Here is a 19,532-nt window from a genome sequence, read left to right on the forward strand (position 1 = left end):
AAACAAGAGTCCAACCCACAAAATAAGCCACCCCAAACCACATACCACAAGACCCACTTGCTTAGAAGTAGATTTATGTGCCTAAGGAAAAATGCCAATTCTTATGTGCCATCATGATCCTTTCTACTCCCTGCTGAATATGATTTCATACCCTCACTTACTGACAACTCATTGTCTGCTGCCACCACAAATCAGAAATGCTTTTCATTTTCTTGGTTTGGCACTGTTCTTCAGTTCTGGAAAATTGCAGCTTCAGCTCCCCAAAACAGCTTGCCTGATTCGTTAGCAGAGCTCTAGGGCAAAATATAAGATGTACTTGGGTGCACTGCTTTCCTTCTCTCTTTTTTTTTTTTAATGCTTTTAGAGAAACAGCCACAGTTCCGCATGTATAATTGACTGAAAACTTTTGAGAATCTACATGACCATGCATCCAAGTCAAATTACTTTATGCTGTAGAGCAAAACAAAACAATATTGTGCTTATCAATGTAATCCTCATAATTCAGTTAGACCTATAACAGATTTTGTATCACTATTGTTTCATGATTTTCTTTTGAAAGAATCATATAAACTGACAGCAAGAAAAGGTCTGCACAAGAGGAGTTTCCCACTATTTACGTCCTGCAATAAATCAGGAGATATGTACCAAGGCGTCAGAAAATGTTGCACAGAATGCAGTAAGTTAATTTTTGCCACAGAAAGAATATTTTGCAAGTCCTGTTGTACACTTACCCATACAGTATTTTGCAAAATATAGTATTTTGCCACTCTAGTTCTGTTCTACTGAAAGCCTTGCTAAAAAAAAAGACTATATGGTACTTTTTAATCAGGAAAATTAATTTTTTCATATAATCATAGTCTATTTATTCCTGTAAAAATTACATGCATGCATTACAGAGTTGTGGAACCAGGTCTAATCTGATGCCTAAGTAGCGTTGTTTGAGTGTAGCTGAAGAGTTCATTCCTTCAATATTTACAGGAAGATATATTATTAAATTACTGGGAAGTATATTTTTATCTTATTTTTTCCTAATTCCTTTCTGAGGTAGAAAAATAAGAACACTTAAATACCTCAGAGACACTTCTCTCCTCAAGACAGTATTAACTTTCTATCTAAATTCATCACTATGTATGTATTTCCTTGTAGAAAAAAGTTACTTATAACAAGCCACAGAAATTCTGGCCCAATCACACAGTAAATCCAGGGCTATAATAATTTATTTTCTATTATATTCCTTTTAATACAGCAAAATGTCTGTATATGTACTACACTGTATTTCCAAGACGAGTTTGCTATAACCTCAAGAATATCGATACAGTGAAAAGAAAAAGAGTTCAGTGGACGAAGCCTGTATGCTCTTGTTACTGCAACTGCAGACATATTTTAATTTTCAGCTATCAAACTCCTTCTGAGTATAGACTTACCACTGAAAGTGAATTTGTGAGATACCCCAAGGAATCAGCTCTACTCTGATTCCACCATTGCTATCAGAGGCATGAGAATATAGTAAATATAAAAATCAGTCATCAGGTAGCATTCAGAATTAGTAGCGAAGCAAGACAGAAATAAAAGCAAGGGAATGTATTTGGCTACTTTGGGTTTTCCAAGCTCTGAAGCAATTTTTATTTCCCCCATTTATATATTCACAGGTGGAACAGAGGAGGGAAGGATATATATCTGCCTGCCATTTCATCAATATATTCAAGAGCATGCCCTGTACATGAGTAATTTTAAGCATGTTCTGGTATACCTTCTGCAAATTATTCCAAACTTTATGAACCTTTATTTTGCAATAAATTAAAAATCCACCATACACTATTAGACCAGAGCAGAAACTTCGAATGAGAGTGGAAATCTCACCCTATCACGTGATTAAATGTCATTTTGTACAAGTTTTTATGTTACATTCATGAGGTTTTCCAGAGTGATTTTACTTTTAAAGTTATATATAAAGATAGCTTTTAGCTCCTTCAGAGGCACTAATTATAGACAAGTACTCTTCTGGGAAGACCAGCAAGGCACAAAGACTGACCTCCAGTTGCTAGCAGAGCCAGAAGTCTAGCCAGATAGGACCACTGAAGAGACCAGCTGGGAAGACAAGCTGACACCCAGAGGCCACTGTTTCAAAAACTCATTCCCAAGCTGGGCATCTGTACCCTGCTGCTGCCAAAATCACCCTCTGAGAGGCCGCAGCAGTCAGCTCCAAGGATGAAGCAGATGGAAGAGGAGCATAGACCAAGTGCAGCCTGCCAGCAGCAGAAACACTTGCTGCCTGGGGAGTGATATCATTGTGCTTGCATATGCATACACCACCATGCCCTGAAACCGTGTTTCAACTTTCAAAGTTCAAGTACTGCCAAACGCAGTTATGAGCTTGTGTCTCTAATGACAGAATGCATCTTACTAGAAGCAGTGAAAATTAATGGTTTACTTATGGTATGATGCTGTGCTTACAAGGATATTTTCAGAGTGCAGAGACTGAAAATTTGAGCTATTTAATTTTCTTAAATTAGTTTCATACAACCATAGAATGGTTTGGGTTGGAAAGGACCTTAATGATTCTCTAGTTCCAACCCCCAGTGCCATGGGCAGAGACATCTTCCACTAGACCAGGTTGCTCAAAGCCTCATCCAACCTGGCCTTGAACACTTCCAGGGATGGGGCAGCCACAGCTTCTCTGGGCAACCTGAGCCAATGTCTCACCACTCTTAGTAAAAAACTTCTCCTTAGATCTAATCTAAGTCTACCCTCCTCAAGTTTAAAACCATTCCCCCTTGTCCTATCATTTTATGTGATAGGACACATCCTAGCCTATATTTACACCCTTGTAAAAATTCCCTCTCCAACTTTCCTGTAGGCCCCCTTTAGGTACTGGAAGCTGCTCCTAAGGTCTCCTGGAGCCTTCTCTTCTCCAGGCTGAACAAGACCAACTCTCTCAGCCTGTCTCAATAGAAGAAGTGCTTGAGCCTTCTGATCATCTTCCTGGCCCTCCTCTGGACTCGCTCAAACACGTCCATGTCCTTCTTGTGTTGGGGGCCCCAGAGCTGAATGCAGTACTCCACAAAGGGTCTCACAAGAGCAGACTAGAAGAGAATCAGCTTCCTTAGACAGTCACAAACCTGACCTTCTCCTACAGCAGATGGTTCTTCATTCTCCCAGTCCCTGCATTTGTCTTCTGTGACTTGGGAGTTGTGGATGGAGCGCTTAGTGGTGAAGACCAAGGCAAAAAAGTCGCTGAGTACCTCAGCCTTCCCCATGTTCTGGGTAACTAGGTCTCCTGTTTCCTTCCCCAGAGGGACCACATTTTCCCAAGACTTCCTTTTACCAACAATGTACCTACAGAAGCTTTTCTTGTTACCCTTGACATCACTGGCCAGATTTAATTCCATCAAGGCTTTAGCTTTCCTAACTGATCCTTGTCTGCTTGAATAATTTCTCTGTATTCCTCCCAGGATAGTCATCCTTGCTTCCACCCTCTGCAGGCTTCCTTTTTGTGTTGGAGTTCTTCCAGGAGTTCCTTGTTCATCTACAGAGGCCTTCTGGCATTCTTGCCTGACTTCCTCTTTGTTGGGATGAAGCACTCCTGAGCTTGGAGGAGGCGATCCTTGAATATTAACTTGATTTTTTGGGCCCATCTTCCCTCCAGGGCTCTATGCCATGGTACTCTACTCAGCAGATCCCTGAAGAGGCCAAAGTCTGCTCTCCTGAAGCCCAGGGTAGCAAGCTTGGTGTTCTCACTGCTCTAAGAATCTTGGCAAGCCTATGATTGAAGATGCTCTTCCCCTTCTCTGACAGATGGGCTCATCAGCTCCCAGCAGACCAGTTTTCTCAAAGTGAGTCCCATGGCCTAAGTAGCCAAACCGCCGGCTATGGCACCAGTCCCTTAACCACCTGTTGATTCACCAGATTTGACTGACCCCTTCAAACCCCCTTCCCTTTGAGCAGAAGGACTGATGAAGGAACTACCTGCGCTCCAGAGTCCCTTACTGCTGCTCCCAGGGCTCTGTTATCCTTTTTGATACTCGTCAGGCTGCTCCTGGCTGTACCACTGGTGCCCACATGAAACAAAAGCCGCAGATATAGTAATCGGTGGACTGTAGGAGGCTTGGTAGTCTCTCAGTGACATCCCTGATACAAACCCCTGGTGAGCAGAACACCTCTCTAGAGAGTGCATCAAGTCAACAAATAGGTGCCTAGATACCTCTCAGAAGAGAGTCACCTACTACCATCACCCTTTGCCTTTTCTTAGTGGCACTGGTTGTTATACAGGGTCACAGGACCAGCTGCCTTACTCAGCTCCAGCTTCTCTCCTGATGTGATGGGTCTTTCTTCTCTAGTCTGCAGAGCAGGGAAGCAGTTCTGGAAGGACATCTCAGGCTTCAGGTGAAGTCTCTTCCTCCTGTGGGTCCTTGCTGTTGCAATATTCAACTCTTCTGCATTACTGACCCTCCTCCCTTATGTGTGTGCCAGTGGGGGAGGTTTTGGCTGCTTGGCTGTGGATCCACTGCATACTGCGCTTGGAATCAGCTATCTAACTCCCTCTCAGCCTCCCTGATGTTACCTAGCCTCCTTACAGCCTCCCGCAGCTCAGCCACCTGCTGCAGGAGGTCCTCCACCTGGGCACACCTTCTGCAGAGGCAGGTCTGCTGCCTGTCCTTGCTCCAGGAGAAAGGTCTGGGAAATTCCTGCAGTCTGAAGTTTGCACTACAGCCTCTCCCTGCAACAGCTCCATCTGGGTGGGGGCATCAGCCACCACCAGGGCAATTGGTGCTGAGCCTCCAGCTGGAGCTGCAGCTTTTGCTCTCAGAGAAGCTCCTGCCATTCTGTCTTGAGGGTCAGGTAGGACGGGTGCCTCTGGTCTGTGTAGATGGTTACAGAATGGTTACTGGGTTGTGTGTACTTCAGGTCTCTCCACTTGGCCAGTGGAATGGCCCTCTCCTGTATAAACCACTGACTGGTTGCTGCATGCCACCCTGTTTGCCGGCTGTGCTCACAGCGCTCCCCAGGGCTGCCCTTTGTGGGAGTGGGGGGTGGCAGCCACAACTCCTGTCCTGGCCCCTGCTTAATCAGCCTGTCTCATTTGCAGAGCCCCTTGTGAGACTTTGTGTGAATGCCTTTAAATGCATGCTTTGCTACTCACGGAGAACAAAATCACAGCCAGCAGTCTGGCATTCATGCGAAAACCAGAGTCAAAAAACAAACATTCATTGAAAACTCAAATGTCAGCTTCAAACTTCCAAAGGGCTATTTATTAACACTGAGGTAAATGAAAGCCTGAATAAAATTTTCCAAAAAGCACAGAAAAACAGTCCTCAATTGTATATTCATTCAAGCCTTCTGACAGTAAGGAATCTAACTAGTGTATTATTTAGTGCTTTGCCCATTCGAGTTTTAAGTACCTCAAACAATGAGGCCTCTAAAGATTTCTTTGGAAGACTGCACTCTCAGAATCTGAGGTTTTAAATGATCAACAGCTTTTTTTTTCCTTTTTTTTTTCCCTATTTTTACTGAGTTACATGTCACACCACTTTTCCCTACCCTCGGTTTTTATTCTCTGAATTTTTACTGTCCTTCAGCTATTTCAGTATCATAAATGTTTTCTTATTCAGTATGTTTTATAACATGCTAACATTAATACTGTTATATGTATTAATATACATAATATTAATAATCACAGGCCTTGATTGCCCAAACTTGTTAGTTGCAGGTGTTAGCTTTTCTTACTAAACATCTCAGAATTTGGCACAGCTAACACTAACTGTCCAGAGAAAGTCTAGCAGAAGACATTTGATAAAGAAAACTGAACACAACCAAGACTCAGTCAGGAGCACAAGAGGTAGTATTGGAATTGCAAAGCAGAGTATAAGATTATAACTTTACCCTACCTCATTTACAAATAAATATGTTTGCAAATTAGGTTTCAGAGGCAGTAAAAAATGAAAAACAGAGACACTGACCCTTTTTTCTAGCCACCACTGCCCAATCCCTGATAAAGCACTGAACAAAAATTAGGTGAAATAATTATGCAAATAGAGAACTCCAGCAGTTAAAAAAGGTAGTTTGAACAGAGAGGAAAATCCTGCTCCAGAGAGTATCTGTGGTTCTAGCCTCCACAGTGCTCACAAAATCCCATGTGGCCAGAAGGTACCCATGATTGCTTGGTGTTTTAAACAATTATGCTTATGCAGCTTGTATAGAACACTTGCCATTGGGCTTCAGGGAGAGAATACCATGCAATGTGCAGTAAAGGATGTTTTTCATTCATGTGGTACTCAAACAGTCTCACTGCACCTGAATATTGAGCCAAAAGTTCAAATTAAACTTTGCTAAAGAGACATGGAATTATAGGTTTGTAGTGAAAGGAAAATTAAAATGAGGCTCTCCAATCCTTTACTGGAGAAAGGAAATGTTTTAATAGGGCTTAATCAATATTTTCTGCCCCCAGTAACACTTAACAGCTATGTAAACAGGTCAAATGAGAGTAAAGCTATTTAATCGGATAAAACTACAGGATCAGGCCCTGAAGTTTAGGCAGCCAAACAGGTCTCTAAAAAATAACTCCACTTACAGTAGTTAAATTGCAGTCATTCCTGAAGACAGTTCATGAATAAAAACACAGCTCTGTAGGAGCAACTGCTAAGAGATGCCTACAAAGATATCTGATGGTCAAGTCTTTGAAGAATGAAATTTTTACACAGAGAAAGAATAGCTGTTTCCATGAATACCCTCCCACAGTTCTCAACATCTTCTCTTCAAATATGGCAAAGCAATGCCTACAATAAGTTCTTCAGTAGAGAGGCTAGACTCTAAATCCTGTGAGGAATAACGTCATTAATTTTGTGACATAGTTTGCTGGGGTATTCTCTGTTCCTTTTTAATCTTATATATTTTGGACCATGTTAAAATATTTCAGATATGCTGCGCCTGTGTAATATGTTTTAAACTGAATAGAAGCTCACATAGATTGAGTTTATTAACTGTATAAATGGTAAATATGGGAAGAAACAAACTAATGGGAATTACATTTCAAAAGAGAACTTTCTTCAGAAACATGTAACAGATTGATTTTGAGTTTATGAACACATTATGAATAACCTGACGAAAGAACGAAAATTGGGTTTGTAGACAGAAAATAACAAAGGGGAAGATTTTGGAAAAAAAGCGGGTAATGCATAGAAATTTCTTCAACTTGACTCTGTAAGACTGTGTCTGAAATAATCTAAACAGTTTAATAGCAATAATCCTATTAAACACAATTCAACATGCAGGGATACATACAAGTTCTAACCAGGACTGATCTCCACATGAGGCAATACTGACAGTGCTGATGGCCCAAGCCACAGGGTAATCACAGCCAATGGAAGACAGCAAGTTCTAAACTGTCTCTTTTCCACTTACAAGAGTAAGAGAGATGGATGCAGAAAATCATATAGGAAGAATAAGAAAGAGAAAAATGTAGTCCTCTGTACTCAAATAAAATGACCAAGACAGGAAACCTTATAAAGCTTTTTCTCCAGTTGAATGAGAAACCCAGCTGGGTATATTATACGTACAAGAAATAAGGGTATGAGCAAAATGTTGACAAGTGGGTTGATGGAATAAGATTGGATTTTCACAAAGCACTCAGAACAGATGAGTTTTTGGATGAGCTTGCAGAACAGCCTGATCTTTAAAAGCCTTGTCAGAATGCCAAACTGGGATGATCACCCACTGAAAAACAACTTTGCAGGATATGGTACTAAAGACACTGAGAGTAAGATCGTTCCAAAAAAAAAATAATTCATTAATTTAGCCAGAATAAAGTTAATAATCCATGATGTAAATGTTTCTTTCTTTTGCTAGCTTGACAAAAATGCTAAATTCTCCCCGATAAAAACCCTACAGTTAGAGGCTGACAGAGATTAGTTTATTATTCTTCAAAGTCATTAAATAAATAATTAACCAACAATGGCTGGTAAGTTACCTTGACAACAAAGAATTATTAATATGAGATTGCCCAAAGGAGAATGAGCCAGGGATTTCCAAACTGTGGTGTTAATCAAACTGCTTCAAAGCAATGCAGAGACTTGGTGCTGGCAGGCGGTCACTGCCTCTGGTGGATTCATGCAGCCTGACATGGAACTGGGAGCTACTGCAGCCTCTGGCAATAAGGGTAATTTAGTGATGTGCTTCTGTACAGCAAAAGGTCAAAACTATTTTTTAAGCAATAAAAAGGAAACACAATATTGGAAGTACCTGAATTGCAGGACCATTAATAACATGCCAATCATGAATGGAAATTAATATGAGCTTGTATGCACAAAAGGTGTTTTGGCAAAGCCTGTGAAAAAGATGCAGCTACAGAATGCTTCGGATATATCTGCACATGCTAAAAGCATCATATATTCAATCTGTATAAACTTAACACAAGATGTACTGGGGGCAGCTAATTTGAGAGATCTCACATGTGCCCTTCACCCTTCATTTCATTCTAGTATGGCTGAACATGACAGTCATGGTATCAACTTCCAAAAGGTAAACTTTATACCTTTCACACTTCTTTATATCTCTCTCATTTCTAAGTTCATAGAGAAGTAACTAAAGGGCAAAGCATAACATTACTGTTCCATTCTCTTAAAGACAGTTTCTAAGCTAGTATATTATTTCTGGAAGGTAAGAACTGAGAATGTTTTGCTTCTCCAAACCCATATTTGGGAATCGGCAGGAAAAGGGTCCTTCCCAAAGGGCCCTTGTCAGTGAAATTTAGTAATAGGGCCCGAGGCTGTTCACACTAGAAAAACAGTTACTGTTTTAGCAAATAAGAGCTTGCTGAGAGGGCAAGGGATCTCAGAACCCTTCAGAAGAGACTCTGAATTAGATTATGCATAAACCAGCATAGACAACAAAACTCAAAATCCTGCTGCTCCCCGATGAGTGATTTGTTGGTGCAGGACAGTGTGCAGGATAGTTAATTTTTTCATCATACTGGAAATTGTCTTAATCATCCAAAATTGCCCTGCTCTCATTACAGCATACCACAGACAAAGATCAAGAGTGTCTTTTCTTCCTTAGCCAAGACAAGGCATAGACTTTCCCCTGTGCAGAAAAATAGACCAGCACTCAGAACTACAGTGCATACAACTGGCATTTCCCAAACTTTGCCATAGCTATGACAGAATCTGTGTTGCAAGAGGTTGTCTTCAAGAAGGAAACATCCCTATCCATCTCTTAGAGGACTTCAATCAGTAGTTACAACATTTTAATACAGCATAAATAAGTAAAACAAAGATCCCCATCCATGTTCCTTGGGGATTCTTGACCTACCCACTTTTCCTGAGAATCTCCCTACTTTTCGTTTTCCGTAAGCCTCACACCTTGCTCTTCAGAAACTCTTCCAAGCCTGCATGAGTTCCCTCTGTAAGGACCTCTCACTCCACACTGCCTTCCTGACCAAGCTGCAGCAGTCCAGACTGCCAACAAGCTAAACAAGCCCATTCTAGTCTTACAATACCCACTCTTGCCAGCTCGGAGCTTCAGCCACTTGTGTCCTCAGTCTATCTCAGGTTAAGACTAAATCTGCAATAAAAGGGTTATAATGAAGATTATATTTTGAGTCTCTCTAAAGTTTTCAGTTTTAGCTAACAGCTTCAACAGTGATACAAATGAGATTCTTAACTGTGTCCAAAGTAAATCAGAAACACGTGGAGAGCCATCATAAGCCCAAAACCTATGGTTCTAAATTATTGAACTACCTTTGGAAATAGCACCTAAAATTACATTTAAATTACTGCAGAAAAATTCTGATATCTGTGATAAATTGCCAAGAAATTTTGAGATGTTGCTTACACCAGAGTCAAATCTGTTAGCAAAATCTGGAACTTGATCTAGTAGTGCATATTTTACACACTCTAACAATTATCAGCTGCTTGAGATTTCTGAGACTATTGAAATGGGACAGATTGAATACATCAGCTGGATTCAGTCCATTTAACCAAGTATGAAATGCTGCACAGCCCAATACCTATCAGAGTTCTGTTATCCTCCCAGATGAACTTTTTCACAACAGATGTCTAATAGGCATAAATATAATAAGCATGCAGTAACTCCACAAGCCTATGATAGCACAAGCTTTTATTTTTTTCACACAAAAGATTCTTAAGGGAATGAAATACACAATATCAGCTCTGAATCAGCACAACCGCTTGCTAGCACTTCCTGGACATCACATCTAAAGCACTCAATCTTGGGAAATAAAAAAAAAATAATTAAGTCAGGAAAAGTTGACCAAAGATCACATGCTCAGATTTATCTGTAATCATTTTATTCTTCCTCTGATGTAATATAGTCACAGAAAAACTCTCTCATGTTGAATTCCTAAGATGGACTTTTTTGCTGGGCACAGATACTGACCTGCAGCATTTGAAGATAGCCTTCTTGTGGGTCACACAGCAGCGATGATATTCGGTGATTGTTCCTCATGCATCTCTGATTGTTGTCCCTTGAGAGAGGGAAAATTTGCCGGATAACTGTCATCCTCCCCAGAGCACTATGCACCAACTCTAATATTTCATTATCAGTGATTTCCTGTGAAGGGAGACAAAGTTTTTTTTTAAAAAATCATGTATTTGTCCAGACATTTTATATATTCTTTTCGTTATTGGATATTTTTAAAAAGACAATAGAAGAAAAAAGTTACAGATGCACATGCTTTGTCTATGCCAAATGTTCTTATTTTATGTTTTGTAACAGCAATGGTATCATTTTACACATCATCTGAAACAAAAGAAAACAGCTTAACACAGTACCATCTATCTTGGCAATAATAACACACTGCATACTTAGTTCCTCATTTAAAAAAAGGTTGTCCCAATAGGCTTCCAAGTTAAAAACAGCCTTGAAAATAAGTTTATATAGAAAAGTTTTGGTTTAACAGAACAGAAACTCACTACATATTCAGAACAAAATGACAAATGGAAAACGTAACTACCTTTAGGAAATACATCCCTTACACCTGAGAACAATATTACAAGCAAGTACTTTTTCCATAAGGAAAGTAGATAATTTCTACAGACTAATCCTGATAATGACTCAAGGAAGTCTTTTGAGGTTATCTGTATTAGGAAATGAAAAAAAGGAGAAACTTCATGGAAGGGATTAGCACATTTAGGAATGCAAGTTTCTGCACCAAGAATAATTTTGGATAATATATAAGGAGATCTCAAGGACAGGCTGCTCTTCTTTCCAGTCTCTGCACTGTCTATAGCTTCTTTGCAGACCTTTCCATATCCCAGACTCCTAATCTATCTAGGGAGAGAGCTTGCATCTACTGCCCTTACATTGCAAAGGCAATCAAGTCAACTATGTGCTTTATATATCTTGAAAAGGCCACAAAACCAGAACCTCTTGTTTTACACCACAGTAAATAATTTGAAAATCACGGGCTTAGCTGATCCTGAAATCGTAACAGTGGTAGAGCTTATGATGGTTATTTCCTGCCAAGAGTTCACTGTGGAGAAGGACAGGCAGTGGCACCACTGACTGTATTTGTTCCCACAGATGCCTCCTCCACAGAGAGCATCTTTACATCCCAGCTCCTTACCACTGCCACCAGCAGCATCTGCAAGTCACATCAGCACATCTCCAGTGTACGTTGGCTGCACTGGCTGCACAGCTGGGCCAACTCATTCTCCAGCCTGCACAGGACTGCTCTCAGTCCGTTGCAGGGTAGAGGGGGCTACAAATAATGAATGTGGCTGTACTTGGTCAACAGGGCTCACACCTTCCAATGTGTCAACCACAGAAGTGACCCTGGCCCTACACTTTAAACATTCAAGAAAAAAAAAAATAAATGTTTTCTTGCCATTTTCTCTGTCAAGCTGTGAGTGAAATGACCATGGAGTTATTATAATTGTTAAGGTTGACTAGTACTGTAGCTTTGGCTCACTTTAGTTCTTTGCTGATTTCCCATCAATTTTAGGAACATGAATTTTTAACTTTGCAGAAGGTGAAATTCATTGCATTAACAACAGACCAACTGGTGTGGCATGAAAACAGAAAATAAATATATCCTTATAGAAGCCAAAGATTTTGAGGCTTAATAGAAAATGCTGGGAGGCATCTGTAGCCTTGCAAGAAGTCACCGAAGCAGACCCACAGACCCTCTAGACTGTTGCCTTGGATTTCTTTCTGAGGGACTGAAGGGTATTAAAGCCACCCAGTGTGTCTAAGCTGCAGTCTGAAGGAAAGACAATTTTATGGGATAGCTTTAAATCATAACCTCTTAGGCTGCATCCCTTGGCAGGCAAATTCAGACTGAGTGGTTTCAAACAGAAAAAAGAAAAGATCAAGAATCATCCAAACCTTCAGCTCACCTCACACTGCACATTTTGTGTCCTCCCCAAGTGGTGCACAGCCTTTCAAAGACATATCATAACCTGTGTGAAAATGCTTGACCTGAAACTTGTAAGCCTATATGTGCTTCTTCCTTGAAGTAAGGTAGTGGAGGAGGACAGTTGTGTTAGACACATTAACCCTGGTTCTTCCCACTTAGCTACAGGCACCAAGTGAGTCCTGAGTGTCAAACCTAGTTACTATACAGCCAGAGAAGAAAAATGGGAGCCTCTAGAAGGAAATTCAGAACCTAAATTGGGCTAAATCTGACTCTGAAAGTGACACCTTTTTCCATGTAGACAGCTTACAGTAGTTAAATCTTTCAACACCCCAATTCAGTATATAATGCCAAAGGCAGCAAAGCTCCTGTTTTTTTTCCCAGCTGATGGACATTCATACCAACAAATTATCCATTCCTTTTAGAAATTAGATTCCTTTTTACAAATGTAAAAGCATAGAAAAACAAAAGTTCTTTGAAGAGATAAGATCAAAAGGTCATTTTTAAACTGGTGCTCTAAAACCCTAAGCTAACTACAGGACTTTCCATGCCAGTTCACAAGGTGGTACAGCCACAGGCAGCATCACAGGGCACCTGTGGAAGGTCCAGGAGCAGAAAAGCATGGCTGAGTGCCTGAAATGCAGGTCACCACCATCCCGCACAAGAGCAGCCCAGCTACAGCTTCCCTGGCCTGGGGAGTGCACCCCTTTCTCTTGCCTGGCACTGGCAGTCCCTGCAGACTTGCTTCCAGAAAGCTCACAGTCATAGAATCATAGAATAGTTAGGGCTGGAAAGGACCTTAACATCATTTAGTTCCAAGCCCCCTGCCACAGGCAGGGACACCACACTAAACCATGTCACCCAAGGCTCTGTCCAACGTGGCCTCGAACACTGCCAAACACAGTCCTGGCTTAGCAGCACATGAAACCTTAAATGGGACACACAGAAAAGTCACCTGCATTCTGACTGTGATAAATATGGGGGGAGGGGGGGGTGGGGAGAGCAGGAAACCAAAACACTAACCCACAAAAACCAAACAAGGGTATGTGAAGCTGGCTCTTACTTTTACACCCCTCAGAATAACAGCATATATCCAAAAAATAGTTCTTGGAGCCACAAGGGAAAAAACATTTCACACTGATCTTACAATTAAAGTCTATTCATCTAGTTATATTTTTTAAAGTAAAGCATTTTCATTCCTACACATTATATGAAAACATTCTTTACACCGTGAAACTGACAACTAAGTAAATATTTAATTTTGTCCAAGAGGGTTTTGGTTTGGTTTTTTTTTTTTCCAAACAAACATACCCCAAATTTCCAATCCTGTCCTTGGATCATTACACAGCACAAGACTGCACACAGTAATTGCCATTGACACCATGTGTGAATGCTGTATTCTAAGCAGAGCTTATCAGCTGGCATGGCCAGGCTAGCACTCCTTTCAAAATTCCCTATCACATGCCCTCCTTTTGGCTTTCAGGATCACATGATGTTGCTACTGCAATGTAGGGTAAATTTTGACTTAATATAGACAGTGGCTTCTGCTTATTTGAGCGACATGCTTTAAGGAAGGCTAAAGAGCCTAACTCTCTATTGCTTTGCACCTTTAATAGCAGTTCACACTCAGATCTGTAAGTATTGAATTTCTTGAAAGAGGTTGGAGGAAGAGAACTTTACCCGGAATGAAAGAGGTTTTCTTACTTAAGTTCTGTTAGTCTGGATTTTTCCTTTAATAAGGGAAAGAATTTAGCTATTCCCAATGTTTTAGGGAGCGCTTAAATATTTTGGTAGGTAGACATAAGTGCAAGACTGACTACTATTGACTCAGGCTAATAGTAGTTCTCACTACCTGATTCAACACTGAAGGGGTATTCCTTTAAACACTACTTTTTGTTCATGTGGCTTACTAAGGGCAAAGATTACTCTTCAAGAAGTTGTGGCATTCATTTATCTATTTATGTGCATACAGATATTGGTCATTTGGGGAATTCATTTATCTATTTATTTATCTGTACACAAAGAACTTCAGTTGCAATACCTAGCCATATTGATCAGGGGAATATTTAAATCTGCTCTAGTTGTGCTCAACCATCATAACACAAATTGCAAAATGAGGCAATTATGTTTCACAATACAATCTCTATGTTTCTAGAGGTAATGACAGAAAATTATAAGTTTTACTGGCAGTAATCATTTAAAGAACCAAAACAGATTTCCAGAAAGTATATCCATGAAAAAAATGGAGGATTAAACTGAATGGAAATGAAGACAAGGATGCTCACGGAGACAAGCTACAAATTTATGTGGAATTTTTGCATTAGGATCAATAGTGTTTGTTGGGTTAGTCTAGTTCCCCTCAATGCACTATGTACATCTATAAAGGGGAAGTTGTTAATTTCCTGAAAATCCAGAAAACATCCCTCAATTAGTTGTTTTTTTTTTAAAATATTAGTGACAGCTTACCATGGATAAATGTATTCAACTTTAACATTATGCTGGCTTTACAGACGCGCCCCTACACACACACACACACATATGTATAAAGGTTAATCCTTTAAGGCAAGAGTACAATCCATTTTTCATAGCACAGAAAAAATTCTAATAAAAGTCTGCATGACCACCTGTCCAACTCCCATCCTCATCTTCCTCCCACATGTCCAACACTACCTCACTTCTCTTTCTTTTACCTGATATTCCTAAAAATCTCTACAGGGATGTATTTATAATTTAATTGAATTAGCTCTGTTTCTAGATATAAGGACTCTGTACTGGGTCTCCAAAAGTCTTTCTCAGATAGTAGTGAGTGCCTATACAGTAAAAGATCCTCTGATTTATCAAAATATTATTCCATACTAAAAGTAACTATCTCACAAATAAAATTTAAAAAAAAGAAGAAAAGCACATGAAATGATAGTTATGAAAAGCTGCACAAAACAAACAAAAAAGTCCAACAAAACACCAGTAACTTTAATGTGAATTTCACTGATAAAACATATCATCAAAGCTTAACTAAACTTGCTCCTGGCTGACTGACACTGTTTCTGTGTAATTCATTTAGACAGTAAGGAACTAATGTAATGAAATTTTCACTAGTTCACTACTCCCATGGCTCCAGTTTGAGAATTGGAAGTTAATATTCTTTAAATTTCATATTTGTTATTTCATATGGTACAGAATGTTGTTAAAAAAAAACAAACAGGGTAATAAATAATTTTATGGCAATAACAAATACCCCTTTGTATATCACTTATGAAAGTTAATCTAAATCAATGAGAATCAGTTCAATGGAAAAGCAATAAATGAAAAGCTGTAGCAAGTAGAAGCTCTAACCTTCAGTTTTCAGACTTTTTTTTTTTTTACACCTTATAAGTAAATCTATATTTATAGCACTGAAAGTGACAGTAATTCATCATTAGGCATCTTTCTATCAAGACTACATACAATTACAATATACTCCTCCATTTCAAATGACTGATCTCAAGAAACATGATGCTTGGTTCATTCCTGGCTAAGTCAAAATGCTAGGCCTACCCCAAGACTGGATTTGGCTAACAGAATCTAATCAAATGCAGTAACTCCAGCCTGCTCACTAGTAGAAGTAGAAGGATGGAGCTCCACACTGACTGGAAATCAGCTGAGTCACAGTTCCCATAAATTTCATGTTTGTCAGCAAAAGTACTGAAGAAATGATTCAATCAGAAGTATATTCAGTGACTTTGTATAAACTATCACTGCTATACCTATATTGAAAAAAGATATGTTGAAAGACCTGCAGATCAGGAAATACTCAGTGGAGCTTATAAAACAGTTTTGGTTGTCTTCCCAAACTGAGACCTAAAAATATTTAGCAGACTTACATAATGTAAGATAGTGAAAAACAAAGAATAAAAAACAGCGGCAGAACCAGGTGCGAAGGCAGGGAGACGATGAGATGGAGGAAAGTAACCAAAGAAGTTGTTCCTATTCATTATCAAATTTAGATCATAAACCCTTTCCCATTACTGAAGCTAATTTTTACTGCAGATGATTAAATTGCATTTCCTTTATCTTTCCAGAGTGAACATGGGATCATATTCTTCTTTTAATTATACCTGCTTTAATACTATACCCTTTCTTCATCTTCTGAGTTTTATAGGAAGCAAACCTAATTTTTTCAACCTTTCCTCATGGGCTGTATTTTACTGAGCATCCATCATACTAAGTATTCTCTGATTTTCAAAACTGTTCTGCATTCTCTTAAGTCTTGCCTCAAAATTGCAATACTGCTCCAACAAGGCCAAGTTGATGTCAAGCAGAGCAAAATAATTGCCTACCTCATCTTACAAAGGATGTTTATAGCAATATATGTTTTGCAGGGCCACAACAATATTGACTGATACTGTTTGTTATCCACAAGGATTCTAAGTTGCTCCTGAAGAGGCTTACCAGCTACACCTCATTTTGTAGCCATACCTGAATACTCCATACTTCTCTATATTGATTCCAATCTGGTAGAGTGCCTCAAATTTACCTAAATAAATCAGAACTACTACAGCATGTTTTAACAGTCTGGTTGCGATTAATAGTTTCTATAAAGCCAGCATCAAGTAGTCAGAAAAAACATTAAAACCTCATTTTAACTTTAAGTAATCTTACACTTTCTGTTATCTTCTGCTATATCTAAACTTTTCTTGTTACTTTTTATTACCCCTGGTATGAGTAATTTTGCACCTCAGCCTCATTTTATAATAATTTACTTCATTGCACTTTTGGACTTCTCCTTAGCCTTTTTTTTTAACACCACTTTTTCTTTAGAATTCCTCTCTGATTTCAAGATCTGAAAAGATAACCAATTGGAACCTTAATGATACCTTATTATGCCTTCATCTTCACAGAACTTCACAAGATTTTTCTTTGCGATCCTTTACTCATCTTATTACCTTTCCAAAAGCACTACTAGTTCTCTAAACTTGTGAAGTTGGACAATCTTTTTATTGATGCCCATTATCCCTATTTTCCTTTTCTCACTCCTTCCTCTTCTTCAAACAGTGCATGCTACCATCTCTCAACCACTTTCACACCAATTATTTCCTGACTTCCTCAGCCCCGTTCTTCCTTACACATAATGAAATCTGAACTGCCTTAACTTTTTAAGCATGTAGGAATAACACTGTCAATCACAGGAAATTTTGAAGCCTTGTCTGTGTCCTAACATTACTTTTTCAACTGCCAGGGAAATGAAAATCCTCCGTTACTCCATCTTCTTGTCTTTAAGCGCACTTTAAGCTTTTTAAAAAGCGCACTTTTTAAAAAAGTCTTCCTCAGAGCATGTCTTTTTTTGTATTTCCACATTGGCTATTCAATAAATTTGACCCTCACCTCTCCTTAGCTTCAGAGCAAGTATGTACAGGTTGGATGTGCAATGCTACATTGTACTCTCTTCATCCCTACCTGTTCTTCATGAAAAATTATCTCCTACCTCAACCAGTAGCCTCATGCTTTATCTTGCCATGTCTTACAACTTTCAGTTAAACTTCTGAATAGCAATGAAGGTTTTTTTGAAAAACAAATTAAAGGATGCATGCAATAATGGTGAAATAACTCATTTGAGTTATCAGTCAAATTCAGTACCCATTCCACTTCCATGAAGAGTAGTTGATTGTTTTTGTGTACTTTACTGATTTACATGTAAAAATAATGAATGTTTAGAAACTCAGAATCATAATTAAATATCTTGATATGAGGGAATAAAATACTACTTTGAATATTTCTTTCTGGTCTGAATTCTGGTTTTATAGAACAATTAATTTCTTTTATATTTTGCCTCCCTTTGCAATGGATGCAATTTTAAACCCCTGAAGTGTCCAATAAAAAAGGAAACATGGTTTATAGTACTATTTATACCCTCAGTCTTACTGCTGCTGCTAATAAAAAAAGCAGACATGCAAAGCAGAAAAGCAATGCTCCTAGTACAATCGCATACAAATTCAGTTTCAAGTATTGCTCTTGTGCCTCTCCCATAGACATATGCCATGGGCAATGCACAGCATTTTGTCTGAACAGGAAGAAAAAGAGAAAGGGAGAATGAAAACTGTCAGGAAGAACAGGCAGAGATGTTTGATGTCAGTTACCAAAACCAAAGAAATGTAAGAGAAGAACAAAAGTCACAGAATCAGGTAGGTTGGAAAAGAACTTTAAGATCATCAAGTAGAGCTATTACCCTAAGACTGCCAAAATCACCACTAAACCATATCACTGAGGGCCTCATCTACACAGTTTTGAACACTTCAGGGATGGTGATTCCACCACTTCCCTGGGCAGCCTGTTCCAATACCTGATCACCCTCTCTGCAAAGATTTTCCTAATATCCAGACTAAGCCTCACATGGTGCAGCTTGAGGCCATTTCCTCTTGTCCTATCACTGGTTACTTGTGAGATGAGACCAACCCCCACCTCAGTACAACCTCCTTTCAGGTAGTTGTGGAGAGCAATAAGGTCTCCCTGAGCCTTCTCTTCTCCAGAATAAACAACCCCAGCTCCCTCAGCTGCATATCATAAGACTTACTCTCCAGATCCATCACAAGCTTTTTTGCCCTTTTTCTGGACCTGCTTTAGCACCTGAATTCAGAAATAAGCCAGAATTCAGGTAGAATTACTACCTAAAACAAATGCTAGGAATGTTTCAGTATTTCTAGATGAATAAAAATGAAGATGATAAATATAAATCTAAACGGGGGAGGGTGATTAGAAATACATCCCTTTTTTCTTCCCCCTCAAATCTCCACTACTTTTGACAGCTCTGCAAGTTTAAAACATAAAATGTCTGAAATAAGAAAAGTAGGTACTTATAAATCCATACTTTTAAAACAGTAAGGTTTTTATGAATTTGGCTTCAAAGAGGACATATAAGGGCATAATACTGCCTGCAAAGACCCATGTTATCCTAAAAGACTTGCCATGTAATGCCATGTAATATTTCAACCTTCCAGTGCCATACAATGAATCCAACTCCCAAGTCACTACTTTTTTTTCTAAAGATGACTCAGTCTTTTTGTACCCCTAATGGTACCCAAACTGAATAGATAGCACAGAGACTTGGTTTACTGGAGACTAGCAAATACAGAATCTTGAGAGTACAGCTGTAGTAAGCTCATTTGCTGTAATAAGCTTACCAGCCATACAG

At 39.2% G+C, this 19,532-nt stretch overlaps 1 protein-coding gene across 3 annotated transcripts in view; it reads right to left on the minus strand.

Annotated features, from left to right (window-relative positions):
* The window catches only part of GRID1 (glutamate ionotropic receptor delta type subunit 1), a 593,210-nt gene that overhangs the window by 99,470 nt on the left and 474,208 nt on the right, over positions 1–19,532 (minus strand). For all 3 annotated transcript variants that reach the window (XM_062634051.1, XM_062634050.1, XM_062634052.1), the window contains exon 6: positions 10,390–10,563. In XM_062634051.1, coding sequence (XP_062490035.1) covers positions 10,390–10,563 — 174 coding nt within the window. The remainder of the gene's footprint in view (positions 1–10,389; positions 10,564–19,532) is intronic.

The sequence above is a fragment of the Pezoporus occidentalis genome, unplaced genomic scaffold (assembly GCF_034315485.1).
Source record: "Pezoporus occidentalis ecotype Australia unplaced genomic scaffold, CSIRO_AGI_Poc_V1 ctg41, whole genome shotgun sequence".
Classification (NCBI taxonomy): domain Eukaryota; kingdom Metazoa; phylum Chordata; class Aves; order Psittaciformes; family Psittacidae; genus Pezoporus; species Pezoporus occidentalis.